Source organism: Cygnus atratus, chromosome Z (assembly GCF_013377495.2).
Source record: "Cygnus atratus isolate AKBS03 ecotype Queensland, Australia chromosome Z, CAtr_DNAZoo_HiC_assembly, whole genome shotgun sequence".
NCBI classification, from domain to species: Eukaryota; Metazoa; Chordata; class Aves; order Anseriformes; family Anatidae; genus Cygnus; species Cygnus atratus.
In genome coordinates this window covers 53,218,679-53,241,613 of record NC_066396.1, presented here as the reverse complement: position 1 = coordinate 53,241,613, position 22,935 = coordinate 53,218,679, and the positions used below count along the sequence as shown (strand labels likewise).

The 22,935-nt window shown below is 43.4% G+C and overlaps 1 protein-coding gene and 1 long non-coding RNA gene across 6 annotated transcripts in view; one reads left to right on the top strand and one right to left on the bottom strand.

Moving 5' to 3' along the window:
* The first annotated feature begins 5,343 nt into the window (after positions 1 to 5,343).
* The window catches only part of LOC118256889 (uncharacterized), a 33,841-nt gene continuing 16,249 nt past the window's right edge, over positions 5,344 to 22,935 (top strand). The window contains exons 1-3 of one of the 2 annotated variants that reach the window (XR_004781374.2): positions 5,344 to 5,524; positions 10,914 to 11,022; positions 13,232 to 14,795. This is a non-coding gene — a long non-coding RNA (uncharacterized LOC118256889). Of the gene's footprint in view, positions 5,525 to 10,913; positions 11,023 to 13,231; positions 14,796 to 22,935 lie in introns of those variants that run through there. The other variant, XR_004781375.2, reaches the window with a different exon arrangement.
* The window catches only part of NRG1 (neuregulin 1), a 178,698-nt gene continuing 170,663 nt past the window's right edge, over positions 14,901 to 22,935 (bottom strand). For all 4 annotated transcript variants that reach the window (XM_035564250.2, XM_035564246.2, XM_035564247.2 and 1 more), the window contains 4 exons: positions 22,509 to 22,635; positions 20,779 to 20,909; positions 20,048 to 20,251; positions 14,901 to 15,552 (listed from right to left, as the gene is read on the bottom strand). In XM_035564250.2, the coding sequence (XP_035420143.1) occupies positions 14,901 to 15,552; positions 20,048 to 20,251; positions 20,779 to 20,909; positions 22,509 to 22,635 (1,114 nt within the window). The remainder of the gene's footprint in view (positions 15,553 to 20,047; positions 20,252 to 20,778; positions 20,910 to 22,508; positions 22,636 to 22,935) is intronic.

Genomic DNA, 22,935 nt, shown 5'->3' with positions numbered 1-22,935 from the left:
AGCTCCCAGTTACTGGAAGAGGGGAAACGCTTTTAAAAAGGGAAAAAAGGAACACTTGGGGAACTACAAGACAGTCAGTCACACCTCTGTGCCTAGCAAGATAATGGAACAGATCCTCCTGTAAACTATGCTAAGGCTTGTGGAAAATAAGGAGGTGACTGGGGACAGCTAACATGGCTTCACTAAGGGCAGATTGTGCCTGACAGATCTGGTGGCCTTCTATGACAGGGTTACAGTAATGGTAGATGAGGGAAGAGCAACTGAAGTCATCTACCCGAACTCTACTGGGCCTGCAGCACAAGAAGGACATGGACCTGCTGGACTGAGTCCAGAGGAGGGCCATGAGGATGATCAAAGGGCTGGAGCACCCCTCCTACAAAGACAGCCTGGGGGAGTTGGGGTTGTTCAGCCTGGAGAAGGGAAGGCTGTGGGGAGACCTTATAGCGGCCTTCCAGTGCCTAAAGGTGCCTATGGGAAAGCTGGGGAGGGACTCTTTGTCAGGGGGTGTAGCTGTACTGTGACAATGGTCCACAAGAACCTAATTGAGCCTCCAGGCTGAGTCACAACAGTTCCTGTAGTCATGGCAAACTGAAATAGCAATGTAACTGACTGTGCCAAAATGCAGCCGGGATCCTCACTATTAGTGCAAACACTTGCAAGAAGTCCACAACACACCTCTGAAAACCCCAGTCCTCACAGTCCTGTGGAGCCGCAGGAAAACAGTACATGGTGTGCCGCTAGCCTCTCTACAGAAACAAATTTCTCCGTACCCTGAAAGCGAAAGGCTGTGTCAGCTGGATGAAGCGTGGCGAGACCGGAACAATGCTGTTATGGGAAGCTGCCCTGTCTGCAGCCACCCAGGAGTTAAGCTGTGATCTTTGAGGAGAAGAATTAAACAGGCAAAAGACCAAAACACAAAACTCTGTCCCCGTTTGGTTGTAGGAGCCAGTATTTTCTTTTTTGTGGTTTGTGTTTTTGTTGTCTGAGATCAGGGTAGAATTAGACACACAGTAACCAGGACAAACATCAGATTGAGGATTAGGCTAAGCATATATGTTCTGTTTTGGAAGACAGGGGTGTTTCTACTCAGAAAAGTGGAAAAGCCAGAGCAGAAAGGACACAAGAATGTTCTAATGAGCATAATTCAGACATGACACAGGCCTGTTAATTGGCACAGGGCCTAGGATTTGTGAGTGGACAACCATACAAACATGCCCTCGGCAATTAGTGACCTTGCTCTTCCTCTATCCTTGGAGTAAAAGAGGAAAAGCCTCAATTTCTGGAAGCGTAATGCTGGTAATTGCAGAAATCCATTGTCAATTTGTTTCTGCTGTGGAGGATCTCCGATTGCCAGGAAGCCATCAGGCCTCTCTCCACCTTCTGGCACTGCAGCGGAGCAGAGCATGGCAGACTCCCTCACTGAGCTAATGGCACTATTTGTCTGATGTTTATTTTCCTCCAGTCCAGCTCATGCTGGGACAATTTCTAGTGGGGTCTTCCTAGACTTTGTGCACAACTATTTGCGGTGGAAAAGCAAGTACTGTGTGCTCCTCTAACCACAGTCTGTGACCTTGTGGAGATGGATAATTCAGCAGTCTAATTGATTTTCTTCCTCCTCTTACTACATGCTCTTGATGACTAGGCAGGCGTACCTGTTAACTTATGAGACACAAGAATGATGACTGCTGAGCACAGGACTCTCTAGAATAAGATTTCTGTGAATCAGTCAAAGCTCTTCTCCTGCCCCTGGCCATCATTACCCTCACAAATGCCATCTCTTGGACTGTTTCTCCACAGTCACTGTTAAAGTCTGGAGAAGAATGAGGAAAATCCCAGCAACTCTAGTAGGTCTGTAGATGTGTTTGTGTAGACGGTCTAGGTCCCTCTCAGGAGGCCTAGGAGGTAGCAGCAAATGTCATCCTCCCTAGCACAGATTTCAGTCCTGGAGTAATGTCAGTCAACTCTAACCTAGGGAAAATATTTGAATATAGGACACAAGAGCTTTCACATTTTTCTTGATAAGGTCTCAGCACTGAAGTCTCAGGCAAGCATTGCTACTGCCAGCTATCAAACAATGCCTTCCCAGAGGCAATGAACGCTTTTTGTAAGGAGGAGGAAACTCCAAAGAACAAAAACAAGATTCTGATGTTGTGACAGGACTCTTGGGTAGGGAAGGTAGTTCCAGTGTTAAATAGGAAATCTGCTTGATTAGGTCTTTTGCAATGTTTTGCACAAGAAAGCAAGTAGTCAGTCTAGATATGCCTATACTGTAAAACACAATACTGGCCTGTGGGTGATGTTTGGGCACAGGAAGAGAAGAGCCAAGTAAGACTGTGGGTCATGTCAACACAAGCAGACATGTCCAAGTGGGAATGAAATGTCTGTGTCACACAGAGTCACAGAATGACTGAGGTTGGGAGGGACCTCTGAAAACCATTTAGTCCAACCATCCTGCTGAGCAGGATCACCTACCGCACGTTGCGCAGGATGGCATCCAGGCGGGTTTTAAATATCTCCTGAGAAGGAGACTCCACAACCTCTCTGGGCAACCTCTCCCAGTGCTCTGTCACCCTCACAGTAAAGAAGTGCTCCCTCATATTCAGCTGAAACCTGTGCTTCAGTTTGTGCCTGTTGCCTCTCGTCCTGTCAGTGGGCACAACTGAAAAGAGACCGGCTCCATCCTCTTGACACCCTCCCCTCAGATATTTACACACATTGATGAGGTCTCCCCTCAGTCTTCTCTTTTCCAGGCTAAACAGGCCCAGCTCTCTCAGCCTGTCCTCATACAACAGGTGTTCCAGTCCTCTAACACCATCACACTGGGGCTGTAGCATGTAGGCTTCAGGTGAACAGTACCATGTATGGGCTCAAGACAAATCTGCAGTTCTTAGCTATTCAGCCCAGAGGTTTGTAGTGCTGTCTCTAACAGTGTTTATATGTTTCCTCATACTATATCTACATGGAATTCCTTGTCCCTTTCTTCAGCAAGAAATTTATGCCATTCATTTCCAGTTATGATCTCTGAACTCTTCCCACCTTCCTTCCTTCCCCAAAGGTTCTAGATACTGACTGCTGCTCAACTTCTTGCCCTACCCCACATGGAGACCTCCAAGCAGACTTACCAGGAAGTCCATAGGAAATGGGAGCACCACAGAGATGCTCATTGCTTCCCATCTTTGAAGCTGGTCATCTGCTATCACATGCACCCTAAAAGTCATCTTCTGAGCACCATTCATCAAGGAACAGGACTAACCCATATTAATTGGCACTCCAGACAGCTTTATCATGTTAGAGCTGCCAGAAGGGACCTTGAGGCATTTTCCTCTCCTTTTCTATGAGCTGCAGCAGGCTCAGATGTATTTTTGTTCCAGGATCCTACCAAAAACAGGGATGATGAATGGTATGAGTGTTTCATACTCAAAACATGCCATATGCAGCTGACACTTGTGGCAAATTAGCTGAGAGAGACCCCAAAAGGATGTTAGTGGCAACAAACTTAAGGTAACAAGGTTATATACTATACATCACTGTGACATTACCACTGTCACTTTTATTAACAGCATTAGCAATCCTATTTTTAATCCTACTCATTACATTAGTGATTGCTATTAGCAAAGCAGTTATTCATGCCATTGCCAAACCCTTACAGTTTTGTGAATGAAGACAGGAACATTCATTATCTTTTGAGAAGCTGCAGAGTGCTCATCCTCACAATCAAACTATAGTGATATTGAGACTAATCAGCACATGCAAATGAGTCCTGCACTCATTGCAGAAGGTTTTCCTCCCCAGGGTAAGTCATTAGTCTTCGAAGACCAAGAAAAGCATCAAAGTTTCTCCTGGGATGACTGGGGTGAAGACTGTGCATTTAACCTGGTTACGTTCATTTCTATGTTAAAGAGAGCATCTTCTGCTCTGGGCAGGCACTAATTAAGCATTAATGATTCATAAGTAGGGTTCTCTTTGTCCAAGTTTTTAGAGCTTTTACACTTCTCCAAGCCCTTCCTACAGAATCTGACCTCAGGCATTTCTCCTGTTGAATGTAATAGCGGAAAAGAGAATAATCGATCCAGAGAAGCAGGATTCAGCATACATGACATAGATTATTTTGTACTTAGACTGCACAAGTGAAATATCTTGGGGAGATGGATGGTGGATAGTTTAATAGTCTGAGTATAAACAAGAAGTTAGGAACACCAGGTTTACCCCCAGTGACAGTTCAGCAGTTCCTGGAAACACCAGTTCTTGGGTACCTTCCCACCTCTCACATAGGCACACACAAGGTGGTAGATTGCTATTACCTATCATACTAGAGAGCTTGACCAGAACTTCAAAATCTTTTCAGAAGCCTAGCTCAGTAGCCCACGTTATCAGTGCATCCTAAGCTCTGTGTTATCACCACTGCTTTGCTGTCAGCAACAAAGGGGATAGGATATCCTCTCCCCTTTGAGGGACTCCAGCTTGCCCAGTCTCCGGGACCCTCAATGAGAGATCAGAGGTGATATCATTACTAAGTGAGTAACTCTGGGAGATTTTACACTTTTGATGAGTGCAGTTACATGCTTTAGGCACAACTGATGTCTTGCAGGGGCAGTGGATAACCTCCATCAAGTTCTTGACACATAGGTACAATGTTTATCTACAGCTAGATGAGACAGCTGGTTACAGAACTACAGTCACTGGACTCACATGTCAGTGCTTGGATGTAAAAGGATGGTTGTGATCCTCTTGTCTCTACTGCAGCCACCAAGCAATGTCACTGCTTAAACCAAGCCCTTTCCTGTCCTGAAGACCATCTGGTACATTTGCTTTCAGGACTAAGCTGAGGCTACATGTTGGTAGTGGGTGAGATGACAGCATCTACGTTGCTGCCTGTGTCCCTATTCCTCTGAGGACTAACCCAGCATGCATGCAGAAGGTTTCCACTGCAGTTCCTCATCTCAGCTCCCACCCACCACTCCTCCAAGAAATCAGGGAAAATATTTGCTCTCTGTTGCAAGAGATTGTTCAGCTTCTAAGTTGCTGGATGCCTCTGTTCTGAAGTAATTCTCACTACCATAGCTGTCATAGCAGAGTATTGACAGAGTGTCTGGTTTCAGGCCAACATGCAGAAAGTCAAGCTGTACATTTGCTTCCTCCTCCTCCAGGCTTCAAGGAGCACTGCTGAGATCCTGGGTCTCCTTGCTGGCTGCAGGAAGAAAGCCCTGGGTGGGCGTCTCCATGCCAAAGGGCTTCCCTGACAGTCACTTCACACCCCTGAAAGCAAGTTGCAAGCCAAGAATGGCTGACCTTTGAAACCCCCACGCATGCCTTGGGCATGATGCACTGCATTGCACTCAAATGGCTGCAACAGAGCAATCCTCTGAATGCCTTTCAGGCTCTGAGCTCAGTAAGGTCTGTGGGTGCCAGTCCTTGACTGAAAGGGATTTTGAGCCTGTGCTCTGAAGTCCAGCATGAACCTGTTCCTCAGGCAGTATGGCACATCTCCCATCACCTCAGTTTGTGATAAATGATACCTTGCTTGGTAAGTGTACCAAAGCTAAGTATGTGCTTGATGGCAAAGCTGTTCATCTTTTACTTCTAAGAGAGAATGTCATAGCATCGACTTTGTTCTGCTACCCCCCAAAAAAATCTTTTCATTTTCTTAAATCTTAAAGATGTGGTGCATGCATGTGGGAGGGTGGTGGGAAATACAAACTTAGCCCTTTTAGATCTTCAACCAAGGAACATTTCCAAAGATCTTGGAACTATATGCTGACATTGATCTTGGTGAAATATCAAAGAAGGAGCAAGCAGCAAGCATGCTTCTTCTCCTACAACTGAGAACCTCTTGCTGTCACCTAGGGACAAAGCCGAGAGCTGTTCTGCTCTTGAGCCAGTAGAGTGCTTGTCAGTCAAATGAAGTTGTAAGGCTACAGGATGGAAAGCCTTGCTTTTTGAAACCCATGAGAACTACAGTAAGTTGCCAGAGTGAAGTTTACTAGAAATACTGTGATTGACATATCTGAAATCCTAAAATGGCAATTGCAATTCATTAGGAGGGGCATGGAAATATTCGGATAGGTTCCAGACTATATATCAGGCAGCCAAACAAAGGAAAGATCTGAGTGTAGAATTATGTTGTAGACAATCCTGTTACTTTGACTTCAGCAATCACAATTTCCTCTTTGGATTTTATAAAGCTGTTTGTGATAGGCTATGCAAGTCTGCTTTGAAAGAAGTTGGTAATTGGAATGAAAGTAAGAAGGACTAAAATATAAGAATTGTTTTCTGTGATTTCATTGAAATGACCCAGGATGCATGACTCAGTACCATCAGTACCATGACAATTAAACTGCTGATTAAAAGGGAGAAACAAGATAGCTTGGTCTGCCAGCCTTTTTTTTTTTTTTTTAAGTTTTATTTCTTTGGGTTTCATAATATGAGCTTCATATTTCATAAACAATTAGCCTTCAGAGAAATTTTGCATGTTTTAGCTGAAAATGGTAAGATGGTGTGTGTCAATGCTAAGATGTTGGAATTACAGTATATTTTAGTGGTTAAGATGTTTCGTGTAACACTAGGGTGGCATTCTTGTGTTTCCTAGAGCTTTTTCTAGGTGAAGTTTTTAAAACTGGATGCTGAATTGCATATTACTGAATTTTTACTGTAACATTCATATAAGTGGCCTTTACTGACTGTAGTTTTGGGTTACTGCTTTCACAGCACTAGAAGTTCCCATTGCTCTTTCCAGGAATGACACTGTAAGCACAAGTATCTGAGTCTCCTCATACACATTCTCCTCCTTATTGTCTACTTCTGTAGATGATTTGACTCATCTCACCACTTTGGGGGCCTTCAGGGTGCAAAGGTGGAGCACAAGACTGGAACCTATTGAGAGGCAGAACTCAGAAGAGAGAATTGCCCTTTTGAGATTTTCTCTTTGCTGCACATAGAGGTCCCTGGGCCCATCAGTTGGACATTTTCATCCTGTTTAGGATGAATCCTTGAAATAACCTAGGGTTATTTCAAAGAAATGAGTGGCACACTGCCACCCTCAGCCCTAGTCTGAGTCCCCTTACTCTTGCACCCCACCAGTCCCTTCTCAGTCCTGGCCCTATCAAAGGATTCTCTCCAAGCTATGATCAAGTCTCTCCAGCCAGGGAAGAAGGAGGCATTCCCTTTCAATTCCTTCACAGCTGTACAGGACAAAACCCACCCTCATTAAAAATATGTATATATATTATTTATTTATTTTTGGTAGTGCCAAAGGTGTTTCCTCCTGGATGCATGCAGTTTTGCAGCTGTTCAATGGCCTTACTGAAACATTTTTTCCTTACCTGTCACTGAGCTGCACTGAACATCAGGAAATCATTACAATAAATTGGGAGACTGTGTATGTGTGTGCACACATAGAGGACACATCACCCAATTGTCTGCAGCGATGTGCAGGGTAAGTTAAAATACCTCCCACACAATGTTTGGTTTCTGAAGCTTGGTTCCAAATTGGCCATTAGTAGGGTAATGATTTAATCAGTTGTTACCAATGACTGTACTCCCTACCAGCTGATGAACATGTAACCTTGCAACGACTCCCTTGTCACCTCCTCTGTTGCTGTCATCAGAAAATCTGGCCTTCATTTTGGGTGATTTCTATACACTGATGCCAGGGTTCCTCTCTCCTGAGTTGCTAGGGCATCACATCCAGTGCAGGAAAGTCTCTTGTTATCCCCAGGGGGAAGAAATAAAATGGAAACTTGGGCAGCAGCTGCCATTTATGTTAAAAGTCCAGCTTCCAATTAAAGTTGGTGCTAGGTTACCTCCTGGAACTAAGGGCTTAGAAAGTGAGGTCTAACTTGCAAGGCGAAATCTGTTCACGCTGATGTCTTTGTCTCAGTCTCTGTCAGTCCCTTCAGTGCTTAGAAAGTGCAGAAACTCTAAATATCTCCTGGTGGAGAGAGATGTAGGATGCTCAACTCCGCTGACATCACAGCACTAGGAGTGTTTTTGCCTTACCACATTACAGCTCTTTATTGTTGGGGGATGTGGAACTTGCTTTAAGGCCTTTTTTTGTTGGGTGACAATGGAGGCACCAGGAACATACCAATGATTCGTGACATTTGCTCTGCCAGACTTAGTCTGGAGACATAGGGAATAATTTTGCAATCAGTAGAACTTTTGTAATATGGGCTAATCTGTAATGACGCCATCAAAAGATCACAGCATCAAGCAGAAGAGGCGCTCTGGGATCAGAAATCCCCAGTGCCCTGTCTTGTTTCTGAATGGTGGAAGAAACATAGTCCTGAAGTGTTCCCAGGCCCATTGTGAAGGGTCTGTTGTCAAGAGATTTCAGACTCGTAACCTAAAACCAGCCTATGCTACCTTGCCTGGGCTACACACTTGGGCTGCAGGTTAATCACCAGTTACTGGCTGCAACATCTCTAGGCATTTGGTACAGTTTTCCTCCTGTCAGCTGTTGCTAAGACAGACAGCACTAGCTTGGGAAGTGTGTCATCCAAATCATTCATTCATAACTGGGTGGAATTGGCATGCTAATAGCATTCCCAGCTGTAGGCTGTAGAAATGAGGAGAGGGTATTGCTTTCTTTTGCTCTAGTGTTCTTTGAGGCCATCTGCTTCCAGACCTTGTGGAGAAGAGCTGAGGCAGGATAGCAGAGGACGCAAAAGGATAGATTTCCTAAAGCACTCCAGATTTGGTCTGGGTCAATTACGACATAAAGTCCTTAGTCCTGTTGACTGTGAGTGATTATTGTGGTACTTAAATTCTTCAGAATTCCTCTTCCTCCCTTTCCCACTCAAGAAAGGGCTGTTGCTTCTCAAGGCAACTTATTCTCACTTTAGCAGCCTACAGTGGAAGATAAGAGGAGCTCTTTCCTCTCCTGACAATGCCACTGTGCAGTGGGATGCTGTCTTGGGCTTGCTCTGAGGTGACAAAGCCAACTAACACATTCAGGTGAGGCAAACAGCCTGAACACCCAGACTTCCAGCTACTGGATGCCTGTACAGACAATAGCAAGACAGAGAAAATGTCAGAGGGGAACAGGAACTGAACCTGTCCTTAGGCCAATTCTTTATTCACTGTGTTGAGAACAGGGGAGAAGGTGAAAGATTATGCCCCTCCTACTATCTTATTCAGTGCCTACAGGTAGGAGGGATGAAGCTGACCTATACATTTCCACTGGGCCTGGGAACAGATGGATGTTAAAGACATGACGGATGTCTTTGTGCTTTCCTCTTTGTTTTACTCACTCACACCTTTCATTCTTTTATTTAATCCCTGTCAATAGCAAATGACTTTACATACTGATATAATGCAAAGACAGCCCGTTCAACTGTCTGGCCTGCTACCTCTCCAAGGCTGGCAGATATGTGCAGAAAGGTAACTGCAGGGCAAATATATTTGATATTTCAACCTTATACAACCTCCACTTGTTTTCAGTTCAGATTTTTCCCAAATCTCATGTGTTTTCTGTGGATTTAGTAATTCTCATTGGATTACAGTCTGAGATCAGGACCTCCCTTAAGCCTATGGAAGCATTAAAGACCCACAAACTTTTGCAGCAAGGAGTGCTCCAAGTTCCCTATTCCTCCCATGAAGAATCACATCTTTTTGAAGATAGGGCCTACTAGTTTTGTTTGATCTCTCAGTTTCTTGTAGTGGAAGAGATATTGATCAACCAGCCCATTCGCAGCCTCTGCTACGAATATGCTATGAAATATGTTTTCATAGACCCTTGTGATATCACCCCTCAGCTGTCGTTTGTTCCCAGCTAATGAGTCCTAGCCTTCTCCCTGCCCCCTGGACCTTGCTGGCTCCAGATATGTGTTCACCCCTCTCACCCTCCAAACCATTCCCAACGAATTCCAATAATTCTATTCTGAGACAAGAAGAACAGAACCACTTATTATATTTAACCATGGATTTATACTGTGTTATGATCATGTCCTCTAATAATTCCTAGCCATCTATTTTGCTCTTTTGACTGTTACTGAGCAGTGAGATGACATTTGTAGAGCAGCCTCTCACAGCCCCAAGATACAGCAACTCCTCCACCCCCCCATCCTCCTACCTCCCCTGCCACCCCATTTTGGTGGTAAAGTGGTCATGATAAATCTAATTATTCTAATTTATGAAACTGCGAATGTTTTACCTAGGAACAGGAATGTCTGCCAGAGGCTTCCACACAAACAATCTCGAAAACTCAGGGAACAGTGGCTTGAAATGCATAAAGCCTCTGGAACAAACCTGGAGCTAGGCAAAACGGGACCTTTACAATAACATTTGGATCCAGAAAGATCTTGACTACTGGTCTGACACAGTCTGCTGAGCAGCTGGGTCAGTACAACACATAAGCAATTTAATCCAGCACCTCTTTTACTGAAAATGAATAACAAAACCTTAATAAATCAACAATTACTTATTGCTGTATTTGGGATAATAAATTCTTTAGTTTATCAGTAGCTTGTGGCTTCCATAGCATGTTCTTTGAACAGTTTGCCTTTCAGTTACATCCCCTTTCTCTCCTGAACAATAAATTAGCATTCTTTTTTTTTTTCTTTAAAGGAAAAGAGGGGAAAAAGAGGATATATTACAATTTTTTTCAAAGCAAAAAGAAAAATGCAACATATTTTTGACATATATCTTAAAATAATATGAGGATAACTTTCTCCGCGTGTTAGATGCCTATGCATAAATAATAAAGGACGTTATGTTATTTACAGTGTTACACAATAAACTAAGAGAGTCTTATTTAACACATAATCCATAAAGACAGTAAATGATGAAAACATCCAAGTATGTACAAGATGTATTTACAATAGAATAGAGAATTACAAATGATGATAATTGGCCATGTTCTTTGTCTGCCCTTCTCTGCAGCATTTCATAGGTGCTTTTTTTTTGTTTCTTACTAGAAGTAAGTCCCAGCTGATGGTATGTAGCCACACTGCAGAGCCAGGAAGTGTCCAACAGGTTGAGATGTGTCCTTTGGAGGAACACAAGTTTGCTATCCTGGATGTTCAGGTAACTGCTTGTAGTGTGTGTGAGAGAAGCAGGGAGATGCAGTGTTGTTTTGGAGGACTGAGCTTCCCTGGTTCCCTGATAAAGGCAGTGATTGATCTCTCAAACCTGGGGGTGTTGGGGTGGCTCAAGTGAGGAAGGGAATATGTGGGCCAAGAGGAGGGAGTAGGCTTTTCTCTGTTATAAGAGAACTTCTGTGGAGCTGTAATGTTCTACACCAGCTGAACAGGCAGGCTGTACCAGGTTGTGTACAACATCTTCCAGCTATACACCCCTGAAGGAAGCCTTTTTTCCTGGAGAACTTCTGCATATAAACACACACACAGGGAAAACTCACGGCTGAAGTTAAATGACATGAAAAGAAACCAGGACAATCTGAATGACTTGGCCCAAAGGCATTGGGACTGTCTAGCTCAGAGGTCCGGGTTGATGAAGCGAACATCCCCAAGGGGGGAGCTGGCCTTTCCTGTAGGCACTTGCTGGCTCTGCTCTGCATTGCTGCAGTCTCCAGCACCTTGGCCAGCAGGAGCTGGCTGCAGTCTGCCAGCAGAACCTGTGGCCATGTAGACTTGCTAACTTCAGGGTGTGGACTTGACTGACGTGGACGATGCCTACCATCCTCACAGTACGCTAAAAACAAGTCCAGAGGGGAGGGGGCCGCGTCCTGCTCCCACTTCTGTGAGTGCCAAGCCAGGGCAACTCCCGTAACTCACTGCTGCATGAATTGTGCTGTAAGGCTGGGATCTCCCCAAAGACCTAAGGGCTTAGGCAGCCATATCCCCAATTGTATTTTCTTGTTCTTAGGTCCGTGTGAAGTCCCCAGCCTAATTTCATGCTTACTCTATAACACACTACTATATGTACCAGGGGGAGGAGCAGGGACTGCACACCGCTTTGACTTCGAGGCACTGCAACAGAAGAGGTGTGACACTTTCCCCTAGATTCACACTGAATAAATCTCACATGTACAGCTCCCAGGCATGCAATTGCTCCTTCCTTTTCTACTGGCCCTATTGGGTAGTCAAATAATTTACTCCACTTCAAGGCAAGATCCTTTTCCATCCTGATTAATCTGTCTGGGCTATCACAGACACCTGAATGTGAGCTGGCCTTGTATGTGATCTATACTGGAGGAGATTACAAAAGCCCTGCATTATAATCTCTCTTCTGCCACTAAGATGGGCATTTTGGGAGCAAGTATCTTGCTTCTATGCCCTCCTTTTTCTGTCTTGTCTGTCTCATACGATCTTTGCAGTATCAGAAATGTTACTGAAAGGACAGATTTCCAAGTGCCTCTGGAAACTCAACAGTGCAAAACTTTTGGAAACTGGTGGTCTGCAATCAGTAAAGTTCACCTGGCCCTCTGTACTACTAAGTTGTAGAGTTACTGGGGAGGTGGATGTACTGCTGCATGGGATTGCAGATAAATAGGCATGACTAAAGGGATGAAAATGAGTGTATGGTATGTAGAATTTGAACAGAGCTTTTGTTTTGGTCTGCAAAGGCAAAGTGTGTTCAAGTACATGCCAGCTAGGGAAGAAACAGCAAAAGGGTCTTGAGTCTGGACAGTTTGTAGTTGTCAAGCTTTGCCATCTCCCATAGACTTCTCAAATAAGCAGTGCTATTTCAGTCACCATGTAGCCCAAAGCTGTACTAGTTTCCTGGTCTTTTGCTTCCACCACCCGCATCCTAGCATCCAACTTTGTCATCATTTTCTTCCTATTCTAAGTTTTTTTTTGTTCTTTTTCTGCTGAATCTGGTGGTCAGTTAGACTCCTCCAAATTCTTACTAATGTGACGTGCTTGATCTATACAGTGAGAAACTCATTAATTTTCATCCTCCTGATAAATAGCTTCATTTACTAAACTTTGCTTTCAGGTCTCAAATCAATAGGACATCTTGTTCAGCAAAACTCTTAAACACATGCTTAACTTTATGCATACACTGGATGCGTCAATGGGAGTCTAGCACATGCTGAAGATAACTTTTGCTGGGATTAGCATAAGCATATGCTTGAACAATTTACTGAGTCAGGACTTTAGTTCCTTGGGTTTACATCTCACAAAATTTCCTTGACTTATTTCTCTTCATTTAACTGGGACCAGGACGTGGCCCAAAGGATGAGTGTAGTTTGGCTGAAATTCTTGTTCTCTTGACATGGCTCTTATTTAGAGTCCAGTAATACCTGTAGAACATATGTTCTCATTTTCAGAATCCCCGGAGTCTAGGAAAAACATTTGTTTTCCACATCAATCCTGAGTCTATGCTGTGCCAACTGAACACAACAAAAATGAAAAGAAGAGAAGAGGCAGAGTGACCCTGACTAAACTGTTAGGAATTCAGTGCAAAAGAGGCCATTTGCTTCTGTCTGAATGGATGCAACAGCTCCAGCACCGACAACACCCTTATTCATTACTAGTCAAAGACTTCAAGGCCATCAGTGGCTACATAAACATTCATATCAAATAGCCACGCACAGTACGGCTGTAACCCACATGGTGTGCTTGCCTTCATAAATGGCCTTTGCATCAGCCTGGCCTCCTCCACCCCAAATAATGGAGTCAGTAAAGGTGACTAGAAATGAATTCCGTACTTTTGCTATGTCCTTCCTACTGCCTATCCTTTTTAACTATTCAGCAGATAAATTCTTCCCTGAAAGTCATTTCTGTGTCCAAGAATAACCCTTACTCCAAAAGCAATGCTAACAAGGTATTGCTAGAAGCTTGTCAGGGATCTTTTTGAGTAGGGGAAGAAACAGGAGAAAACTGAGGGGAAAAAAGAATAAACCATCTCTTAAAAATCAACGTTAAAAATAGAGGTGAAAACTGATTGCACTTTTATTAGTGGCATTTGTTTTCCAGCTAGATCTCTTCCTTGCTTGGTTACAGATATCTGCTATAATATTTGCCCCATTAACTTAAACTAATATAAATCTTTTTTTTTTTCTCTTTTCTTTTTTTTATTTTTTTTTTTTTAACTTTTAAATAGAATACTGGGTTCAAAGCTTCAGCTAACCTAAACCCATTTTCTAAGGGATAACTAGAACAATTAGTATCTGGAAAATAATGAAATGGCAGCTCCTAGTGATTACAAGCTGACCTCTGATTAATAATATATTTGGTTTAAAATCACAGTATTACTTTCTTTCTATAAGTAACATTACTTAATGCATTTTTTTTTGTTTTTCTGTTTTTTTTTGTTTTTGTTTTGTTTTGTTTGTTATCCTGCTGTAATTAATAGTAGCATGCTGTTGGATCTACTATTATCCCAGTGCTCAATGAAGCAAACCTTTTGGCTGGCAGAGAGCAGACAAAACTCATTTCATATACAGAAAGGAAAATAAAACTTCTTGTAGAAGAAAATATCTTTTTTTGTTGATTTTTTTTCTTTCTTTCCTTTTTTTTTTTGTTTTTGTCATTTTCTGGTGAGGTGAGTAGGGTGGGAGTGCCATAAGAGGGCTTTTTTTGATCTGGGGATTCTACAACAAGCAAACAGAGGGACTTCTGCTATTCTTGCAAATCATACATCCAGTCATTATAATGCAGTGCACAAAAAAGCCAGGATAACTGAGGGCTAGAAGATTTTGCAAAATACTATGGGACAGCAATCATTGTAGCTGTACAAAACTTGCTCTCAACATAACATAACATAAAGGCACCATTGATATCTTTCCCCATTTTTGAAATACTGTAAAAAATTGCTACATATGGCACATAACACATTTGTACATACGTATATTTAATTTATAAAAGTTTTTTTTTCCTCTCCTGTTTTCTATCAGCGGAATTGCTAAAATAAAATAAATTGTTTAATTTAAAGGTGGAATACTTCATTATATAAAATAAAGTTTTACATGTGAATCTATGTGTTTTGTTTATGTCTTATACAGCAATAGGGTCTTGGTTAGCTATTACACTAGACAACCTCGCTTGCAACTCTTCTGGTGTGGAGAAGCGATTTGCTGGGTTAGTCCTGCTCTCAGCCAGCCGGTACGCAGTGGCTGGCTCCATATTGGTGGCCATGGGGTTTTGTATGCTCAGAAATGGTGTATCCTCACCTATTCTTTCATCCTCTGTTTCGCTCTCAGAGCTGGTGCTCTCAGAGCTTGTGTCGGAGTCCACTTCCACCCTGCTGGAAATATGGCCATTGGGCTTTGTTCTTTTTACCCGCCGGGTGTTGGTGAGTTTCTTTGGAGGCTCCTGTGCTGGTTCATACTCCTGCGTGGTCTCGTACTCCTCATCCTCCACTATCCTCAGAGGACTTGGTGGCAGACTGTTGCTCTCATGGACAGGATTGTGGTGGAAGGAGTTGAACTGCTGAAGGTGGTTGTCGTACTTCTCACGCAGCCGTGGTGGAGTCACCAGGAGCAGCGGTCTCTCTTCTTCCATAAAGGGACTCACCGCCACCGACGGGATGGAGACGGTCAAGCTGGAAACCGGCGGTGACATTTCAGATGGGGGGGACTTGGGAGAAGTCGGAGTGTGGAAGTCAACAGGTGACATGCGAGCTGGTGTGGTCATAGCTGAGACATACCTGACGAAAAGAGATGGGAGAAGTTTGCAGACACAGAATCGGTGATACGTGAACACGGCTGCTCATGTGGGCTGTGAGGAAGAAGGCAGAGAGCCCCTTAAGATCCCCAGCATCCTCATGTGCATCCTCAGCAACTAGACATTCTTGTTGCTATTAGTCCTATAGCATATAAGCCTGTAAAACCTCTGACTTCTGGGACTTTGGAGGAAAATGTTTGAAAGCAGGAAGAGCAGAGCAAAGCCCCTAGGTCTATTTGCCTCAGAAGAGCCATGGAGATGCTGTAAATTATTTGCCAGAATAATTTCCTGGAATGAAGCCAGGGATGGGATTCAGAGACTGGGGGACTGCCAGAAACAAAATGCATTTGCAAGTATTTTCTCTAATGGCTGCTGCACTTCTGGCAGGATTTGGCCAGGGTCTGGGGTACATGCAAACAAATAGGAGGAAAGAAAGGAAGGGAACTGAGGGACAGTTCTCCTGGGGCTTCACCATCTTCTGGCAACCGGACTGACTCAGGAGAAGGAGGAACGCAAAGTCTGCACAAAATCTAGAGCCAGATTCTGTTAATTTCAATTGCTAGGGATAGTCAGAGGAGGATTTGCAGCCCTGTCCCTGCAGCTTTGTGCTGCTCCATGCACAGTGAGCTAGCTACTCTGCCCAATAGGTTTATCTGCAAACAAACATGGCTGCTTAGTGCAGTGCCTGAGGCATGCCTAGGCATCCAGCATGAGAGTGAGGTACATTTATTGCAGAGTGGACTCTTGACACTAGAGCGCATAGAGCTTCAAGCATTTCAAATGCAATCATATATTCCTCCTCTAGCAAGTTGCAATAAGCACTGCACTTGTCTGAGCACTTGTTAAATCATCTCCACACTGCCGCTACCACCTTACAACCCTGTTCCTGTTTTGAAAGAACATAAAACATCTGAAACACTTTTTTTTTTTTAAATGCCAGCTTTTGTTTCAGTGCAATGTAATCCTTACAACTTTCCCTTTGGGTTTTGCAGCATTAAAATTATTATTATTTACTTTTGGCATTATTACATATCAGCATGTGCTTCCTTGCCTGTTCTGACTGGGCCCAAGCTCAGATGGCTCTGGCTAGCGCTTCATAAGCCTAAACATGAAGCTTTATCTGTCTTCACCAGGGAACAAATGCTGATGGAGAGGACATTCTGACTTAGTGTTAATGAATGCTCTGCAAAATTTGCGCCTGTTCTGTCAAAAGTTTCTGTAGGATGGGGAGTGGACAAAGGTGACTTCTGAAAGTGAAGCTCAGGTGTTGCTACTGAGCTTGTCCCAAAGGAAGAGGACTCTCAGCTGGTTTGGATCAGTGGAGCTCTGTGGGATGCTATGAGGTCACGCAGATTCATGAGGATCAGCTTGAAACCTCCTGGTCAAAGGCACAGTGCCCAACATGACATTTTGCATCGTCTGGCTTTGCTTTTTTTCTTATCCTAAGTTTACTTTCTTGAATTTCAGCTCTGTCCAAACTTAAAATCTTTCTAAGCTACATCTCTCACACAGACCCATTGAGACAAGTTATATGGCTATGGTTCATGAATTTATTTTTTCATTAGTGATTTATTTATTTGAGTCTGAAAGTATCAAAATAATCTGAATCCAACTTCCTTATCCAACCTATGACTCAATTCCATGTATGCCTCTTGTTTAAAACAGTTATTGGAAAAAAGAGAAACCAGCACAGATCCTGAACAGATGTGAACTAGGGTAAATAGGTTTCAATTGAGGTAAATGACTAACATCAGCTGAGGAACAGGAGAAAAAAAAATTGGAGTTATGCACAAGAATTAATCAAGGTGGTTGCAAGTGAGAACAAATGGAAGTTAATAGGTCTGCATACTAAATGTACAAAATAATTCTTTATTTTTCCTTGCACTAGCTTTTCATCCCTTTCGCTTTGTAACATAGGTGGTGTCTGAGGAACTGAAGCCTTTCTAAAGCCTTCTGGTACAGCTTTGGACGTAGGTCTTGTTGACACAATGGAGTTTAGCTAAACTGGTTCTTTTAATGTACTAAGTTAGTTAAACATGTTCAATGTACTGTGTGCATGCTTCCATCTGAGTGAAATTACTCACGCTGGTGTGTCATGCATTCACACGTTTCTGGTGTATTCCCACACAGCACAATGGGATAGTGCTAACAAGCTGCTGTCCACAGGCTGAGGTGCAGGCACTGAACACATGCAGCTCTAGCCTTTCCTGAAAGGAAGGTTAAAAGGTGATGGATTTATCCAGATTTTTGGCCATCCATGCTGGCTTGGTGAAAGGAGATCAGAGTGTATACAGACCCAGCCAATTAACTAGTTACTTGCTGCTAACTTCACCTCTCATGCAGAGATGATATTTTATGAGTTTCTCTCCTGTCAGATGGCTAAAGACCTTGTAAAATGCCTAGGATTGAGACCTCTGCTCATATAAACAGGTTTTATGGCATGGGATGCAACAGAGGGATAGGGCTATGCAAAAGAGTCTCTGCTAATGTCTGTTCCATTTCATTCCAGAATTGTAAGGGAGCTGGGTACCTGGAGGATGGACGGAGCACAGACTTGATTTGCTAATTCAACATTGCTTTGCTTCAGGAAGTAATTTGTCAGCTTGCATTCTCCTTTATGTTTCAGAATCATTTTTAGTTGCAAATAACTCTTATTTTCTCACTTATATACACACACATACCCACAATCCATCTCTCAGAAATGATCTTCCATGTATTTCCTGCTTGCTAAATATAGATGAGGCCTAATTTAAAGCCTGGGGAACTATTTTCTGCATTCCAAATTCACCGTAATTTCGAGCAGAGGCTAAGCCATCAATGCATGGTGAATTATCACAGAAATGTTGCTGTTTTTCACCTGTGCCATAATATTCTAGAAACTGAATCATTTACAAAACATCTTTTCTTGTCATTGAAATGGAAGGGCACATGCTTCTTCTTCTCTCCCTAAAAACATGCTGTATCAGGGTGTGGCTCTTGTGTGTCCCAGGCCATCTGCACCTGCACATAAAGCCTGTGTGAAAGATCTGTGCTTCTCACACCCAGATGCCCATATATCTGAAGCTCTATTACACATTGCTGATGGGCATGTGGCAGTGCTTCCAGCTCAGTTCTCAGGCAGGGGACAGTGCTGTATTTACTGTCGTAGGTCCTGATACTGCAAAGCACATGGCAAGCTTCCCCCGCATGAGTAATACCACTGATTTCAACAGGGCTACTCACACAATTAAAAGTTAATCTTGAGTAAGTGCTCTGCTGGACTGGGGCCATGGTTGTTTATCTCATGTGAACCACATATTTTGAAAACTAAATTGCATGGTAAATTACGGACATTTTTAAAAGAAGAGGGCCAGTTCGCTGTCCTTCGTGGTCCTACAAACCATGTTCAGAGGGCCCTCAGCTGTAGTCCACTGTCCTGCCACTAAACAATTGGTCTTTGTGTAGCAGAGGGAGTACCACTGAAATGGCTTTTGCTGTACTTGCACATTCATTTTTCTGGAAACCACAATAAGTCTCCTATATAACTCACTCTCCTTGTGGATTGCCTGGCTGCATTTTTGACATCATGGACATCCCACGATATCAAAACTCTTGTGATTTCACAGTGCTCAGAGAATTGGTCCAGTAACCCTTCGTTTTCTTTCTTTTTGGCCTCTGATTTCTGGGAGCAAGGCTGTCTTCAAATACCTTGTTTCTTCTCAGTCTTTCTTTTTCTGCTCTGGGGCTATGCCATGATCTTGAGATAAAATGCCATGATCTTGAGATAAAATCCCAACCTCAAGCTGAAAAGCCTTTTTCAGTGAAAGTTTTCTTATAACTCATTCACTTCAAATCAGACCTTAGGTATTGATGAGTGAGACTTCCAGAGGAAAAAAAAAAAAAAAAGTTAGTTCTTTGGAAAAATCCTGGCTAACTCTGCCTCTGACTACTCTTGATTCAATAAAGACTTACCTTCTTCTGGCTTGCAGTTTGTGTTCTTTGCTTTTATTTAGTAAGACGTCAAGGGGAATTTTCAAAAGAGATAATGGGTTTAGTACCTGGAATCCCCCAGAAAGTAAGTGGTGGCTGAATTCCTATAGTCTTAGGAGTCCTTGTTGCCCTCCTCCTGCATTTCTCCCTGTCTCCATACATTGTCTCCATACATTGCTTTCTCCCTGTCTTTTGTGTCTGATAAAATCTCTCAGTTTTAAAATCAATAATTAGTCAGAGATCCCTTTTTACTCTACGATGAAAATTCCTGAAAAATTACTCCAGTGGAGCTTATCCGAATGTGAACTGCATTTATTAGGAATAAATCCAGCAGAGGCAGGAAGGCAAGATGCTTTTTGTAGACTTTAAAGTACACCACCTTTACAAATGAGGGGAGGTATGCCCTACATGAGCAGCACTGCTGGGCTTCCTCCTGTGGTCCCAAGCAGGGAAACCCTCTGGGATCACCAGGCCTGGCCAGCTGGAAGAAATGAGGTAGTGTGTGGTACCTTTCACTGTGAGGAGAGTCTCGGTAGGAGTCAGGGGTCTCTCTTGCATGCCGGAGGAAGCTGTTGCCTTCCCGTGGCCCACCAATGCCGTTGAGGCGGCCCCGTGGCCCCGTCGGGCTGGTGTGCCTGCTGTTCTCCACAGAGGAACTGACAAGCACCGAGTGACTTTCGGAGAGGATGCTTTCAGTGTGGCCGTGACTCCAGCTGCAGGAAAGAAGGAGAAGGGAGCAGAGTGTGAGAGGGTGCTTTGATTGCAAATGCAGATGAGAAGTTTAACTGGGGGAAAGCAAGGACTCTGCTGCAGCTTTGGGTGTGCAGCGCCTTAGGGCTGGTAACTGGGCCTGCAGATTTCTGTGAATTACAGGAATCCACACACATTGAGATGACTTTGCATGTCTGGGTAAAAGGAAGAAGAAGGAAGGCTTTCCGTACTCTAGGACTGGAGACTGATCTTTAAAACAGAAGACCAGTCACTGATTTAGCAATCTGCATATACTGAAATTCACTCTAACAATGTTGGAATGCCATTCAGTCAATAAGCACTTTGTAAATTCCTGGAAAGTTAATTAGTTAGGTGACATGACACTAAATATTATTAGTCATAAAACTAATACACTACAAAGGGAGCATCTACTTCTCTCTCTCTCTCTCTCTCTCTCTCATATCTTTTCTGTTTTGCAATGGCAGCAGAATGGATATTACAGGTGCTGTTTTACTTCCCAGTTGAGTACCTGTGGCTGGACGTCTGGGTGACTGTTGTGGAGTGATGTGTTGTTGAGGTGTAGTGGCTCGTGGAAAACGAGGTCTCTGTTTCTCGCTCAATGACACGCTCACTGGAGATTACATTTTTTGAAACGTACTGCTGAAAAAAAACATACAAACCTCATGTTTACAAACCATGTAACATGTTTACAGCACATTTGCAGATGTAATTAACGTATTTTTTCCCATAAAGACAATTTTTTTTAATTTTTTTTTTTTTATGCACCAAAGCGTTAACTTTGTCACTCAAATGTGGGCAAACACAACACTTACACTTTTGAGTACATTCATGTACACCTCCATGTATATATCCCATCTAAACTCAAGATTGAAGGAAACAAATGAGGAAATAAGCAAAAGGCTGCATCCCAGTCAGGCTATAATCAACCTACATATGTAAGAAGGAAATGAGAAGTCATCAAGAATAGAGACCTGGAAAGGCAACCAGCACATTGATAACAGATTAAAAAAATAAATAAAAAAATATTGTCCAGTGGACAAGACAGGAGTAGTTAATTAGCAGTGGCAATTTTTCATCACACCATAAATATCTGGGCAGGAAATAGTACCAGTGGACATTCAGTACCAATGGCCCAAAGCCCTGTGAGATGGGGCTGGAGTTTTGTAGTGCCTAGACTACTGAACAGTTTTTATCTGTAGCCCACTGATATCACCAGAGATGCTTTTCTGGGTAGGACTCTCCATTCTACTCAATGTGGACTACTTGTTTCCTATCTCTTAATAGCTGTTCATTATTTAGTTTATTTGAGGGGAAATAGCACAAGCTGAGCTCTTCTGAAAATGTGTCTTAACCAATGTCAGTGGGAGCATTGCTGTTGCCTTAGCAGAGACAAAGGCTTGGGTAAGAGATCGGGTGGGGAGTAGCTGTCTGTTCCCATTGCTCATTGTTCTTTGACGAAGGGCCAGGGTATACTTGGCCAGCCATGACTTGGCAATGCCCAGTCATTGCTACTATCAGGTGAAGTCTTCAGCTAGACTTTTATCCCAAAGCTTCTTTCTTTTTTTTTTTTTTTTTTTTTTTCTTTTCTTAACTCCTCACCAACTTCTCCTCTGAAGCTGCTGCAGCAGTGTTTTGGTTGATGGTGTCTATCTCTTTTTACTGTCTTACGTGAAAAGCTCTGCATTGCTGTTATATTTGAAAGAAGAAACTTGGTTTTGAGGACTACTGAACTGAGGGTCACAGCTGTCATTGCTCCCTGGACGTGCACAGGGAGCCTGAGGTGTGTGCTCATGACGTTTCACTCCTGACCTACAATGGCTGGCCCCACTCACCAACCACAAGGGGCAGTAAGAAGAGCAAGAAATTGTGTTTGTAGAAACCGATCCCTGTGGACACGCTCAGCCCAACTGCAGTGCTGGTACCATTTTATTTGTTGTTTTGTTGTTGTTTTCTGTTTGTTTGCTTGTTTGTTTGTTTGTTTTGAGGCATTGCTGTTGCTTCTGGTGTCCCAGGCCTGCAGGCACAGCTGCGGCACTGTGGCATGCACCAATGAAATGGCCATCTGTGGAAACATATCTCATCCTACTGTGTATTTATTAGAGTCCCAAATTGTTTCTGGGTGGAGAGAGCCAAGGGAATTCAGCCACCAGCCTGTGGCAGGGAGAAGTCTTACAGTGTCAGAGCAAGCTCTGCCATGGCACTGGCAAACTAGGTTGAAAGGTGGGCAGTAGGACTTACGTTCACCAGCTGGACGTTGTCTGGTGGTGGGTTGGGGTGGTGCGGCCCATTGGCCATGTTCATCACGTTGTTCCTCTCCGAGCGGAGGCTCTGCCGAAGGCGGTCATGCAACTTTTTCCTCTGCTTCCTGTATGTGAAACACGGAAACGGCTTTAATAGACAAAAGGAAAGCAGCTGCACCTTTCAGCATGATGATGATGATGATGATGATAATGATAATGTAAAGTTTCTTTATTGCCAGCACTTTCCCCACTGCTGCAAGATCTCAGAGTCACCCCTAAGACTGCAGGTCTCATTGCAGCTGGAGCTGTGGGGACCTGCAGAGGGGAGAGATGTGTGGGCACCCTTCCAGGAGTCAGCAGGCCACAAGGGGATGGGAAAATGTGCGAGGGAGAAGGAGGCCACTTCCAAGCTGTGCTCTGTTTCA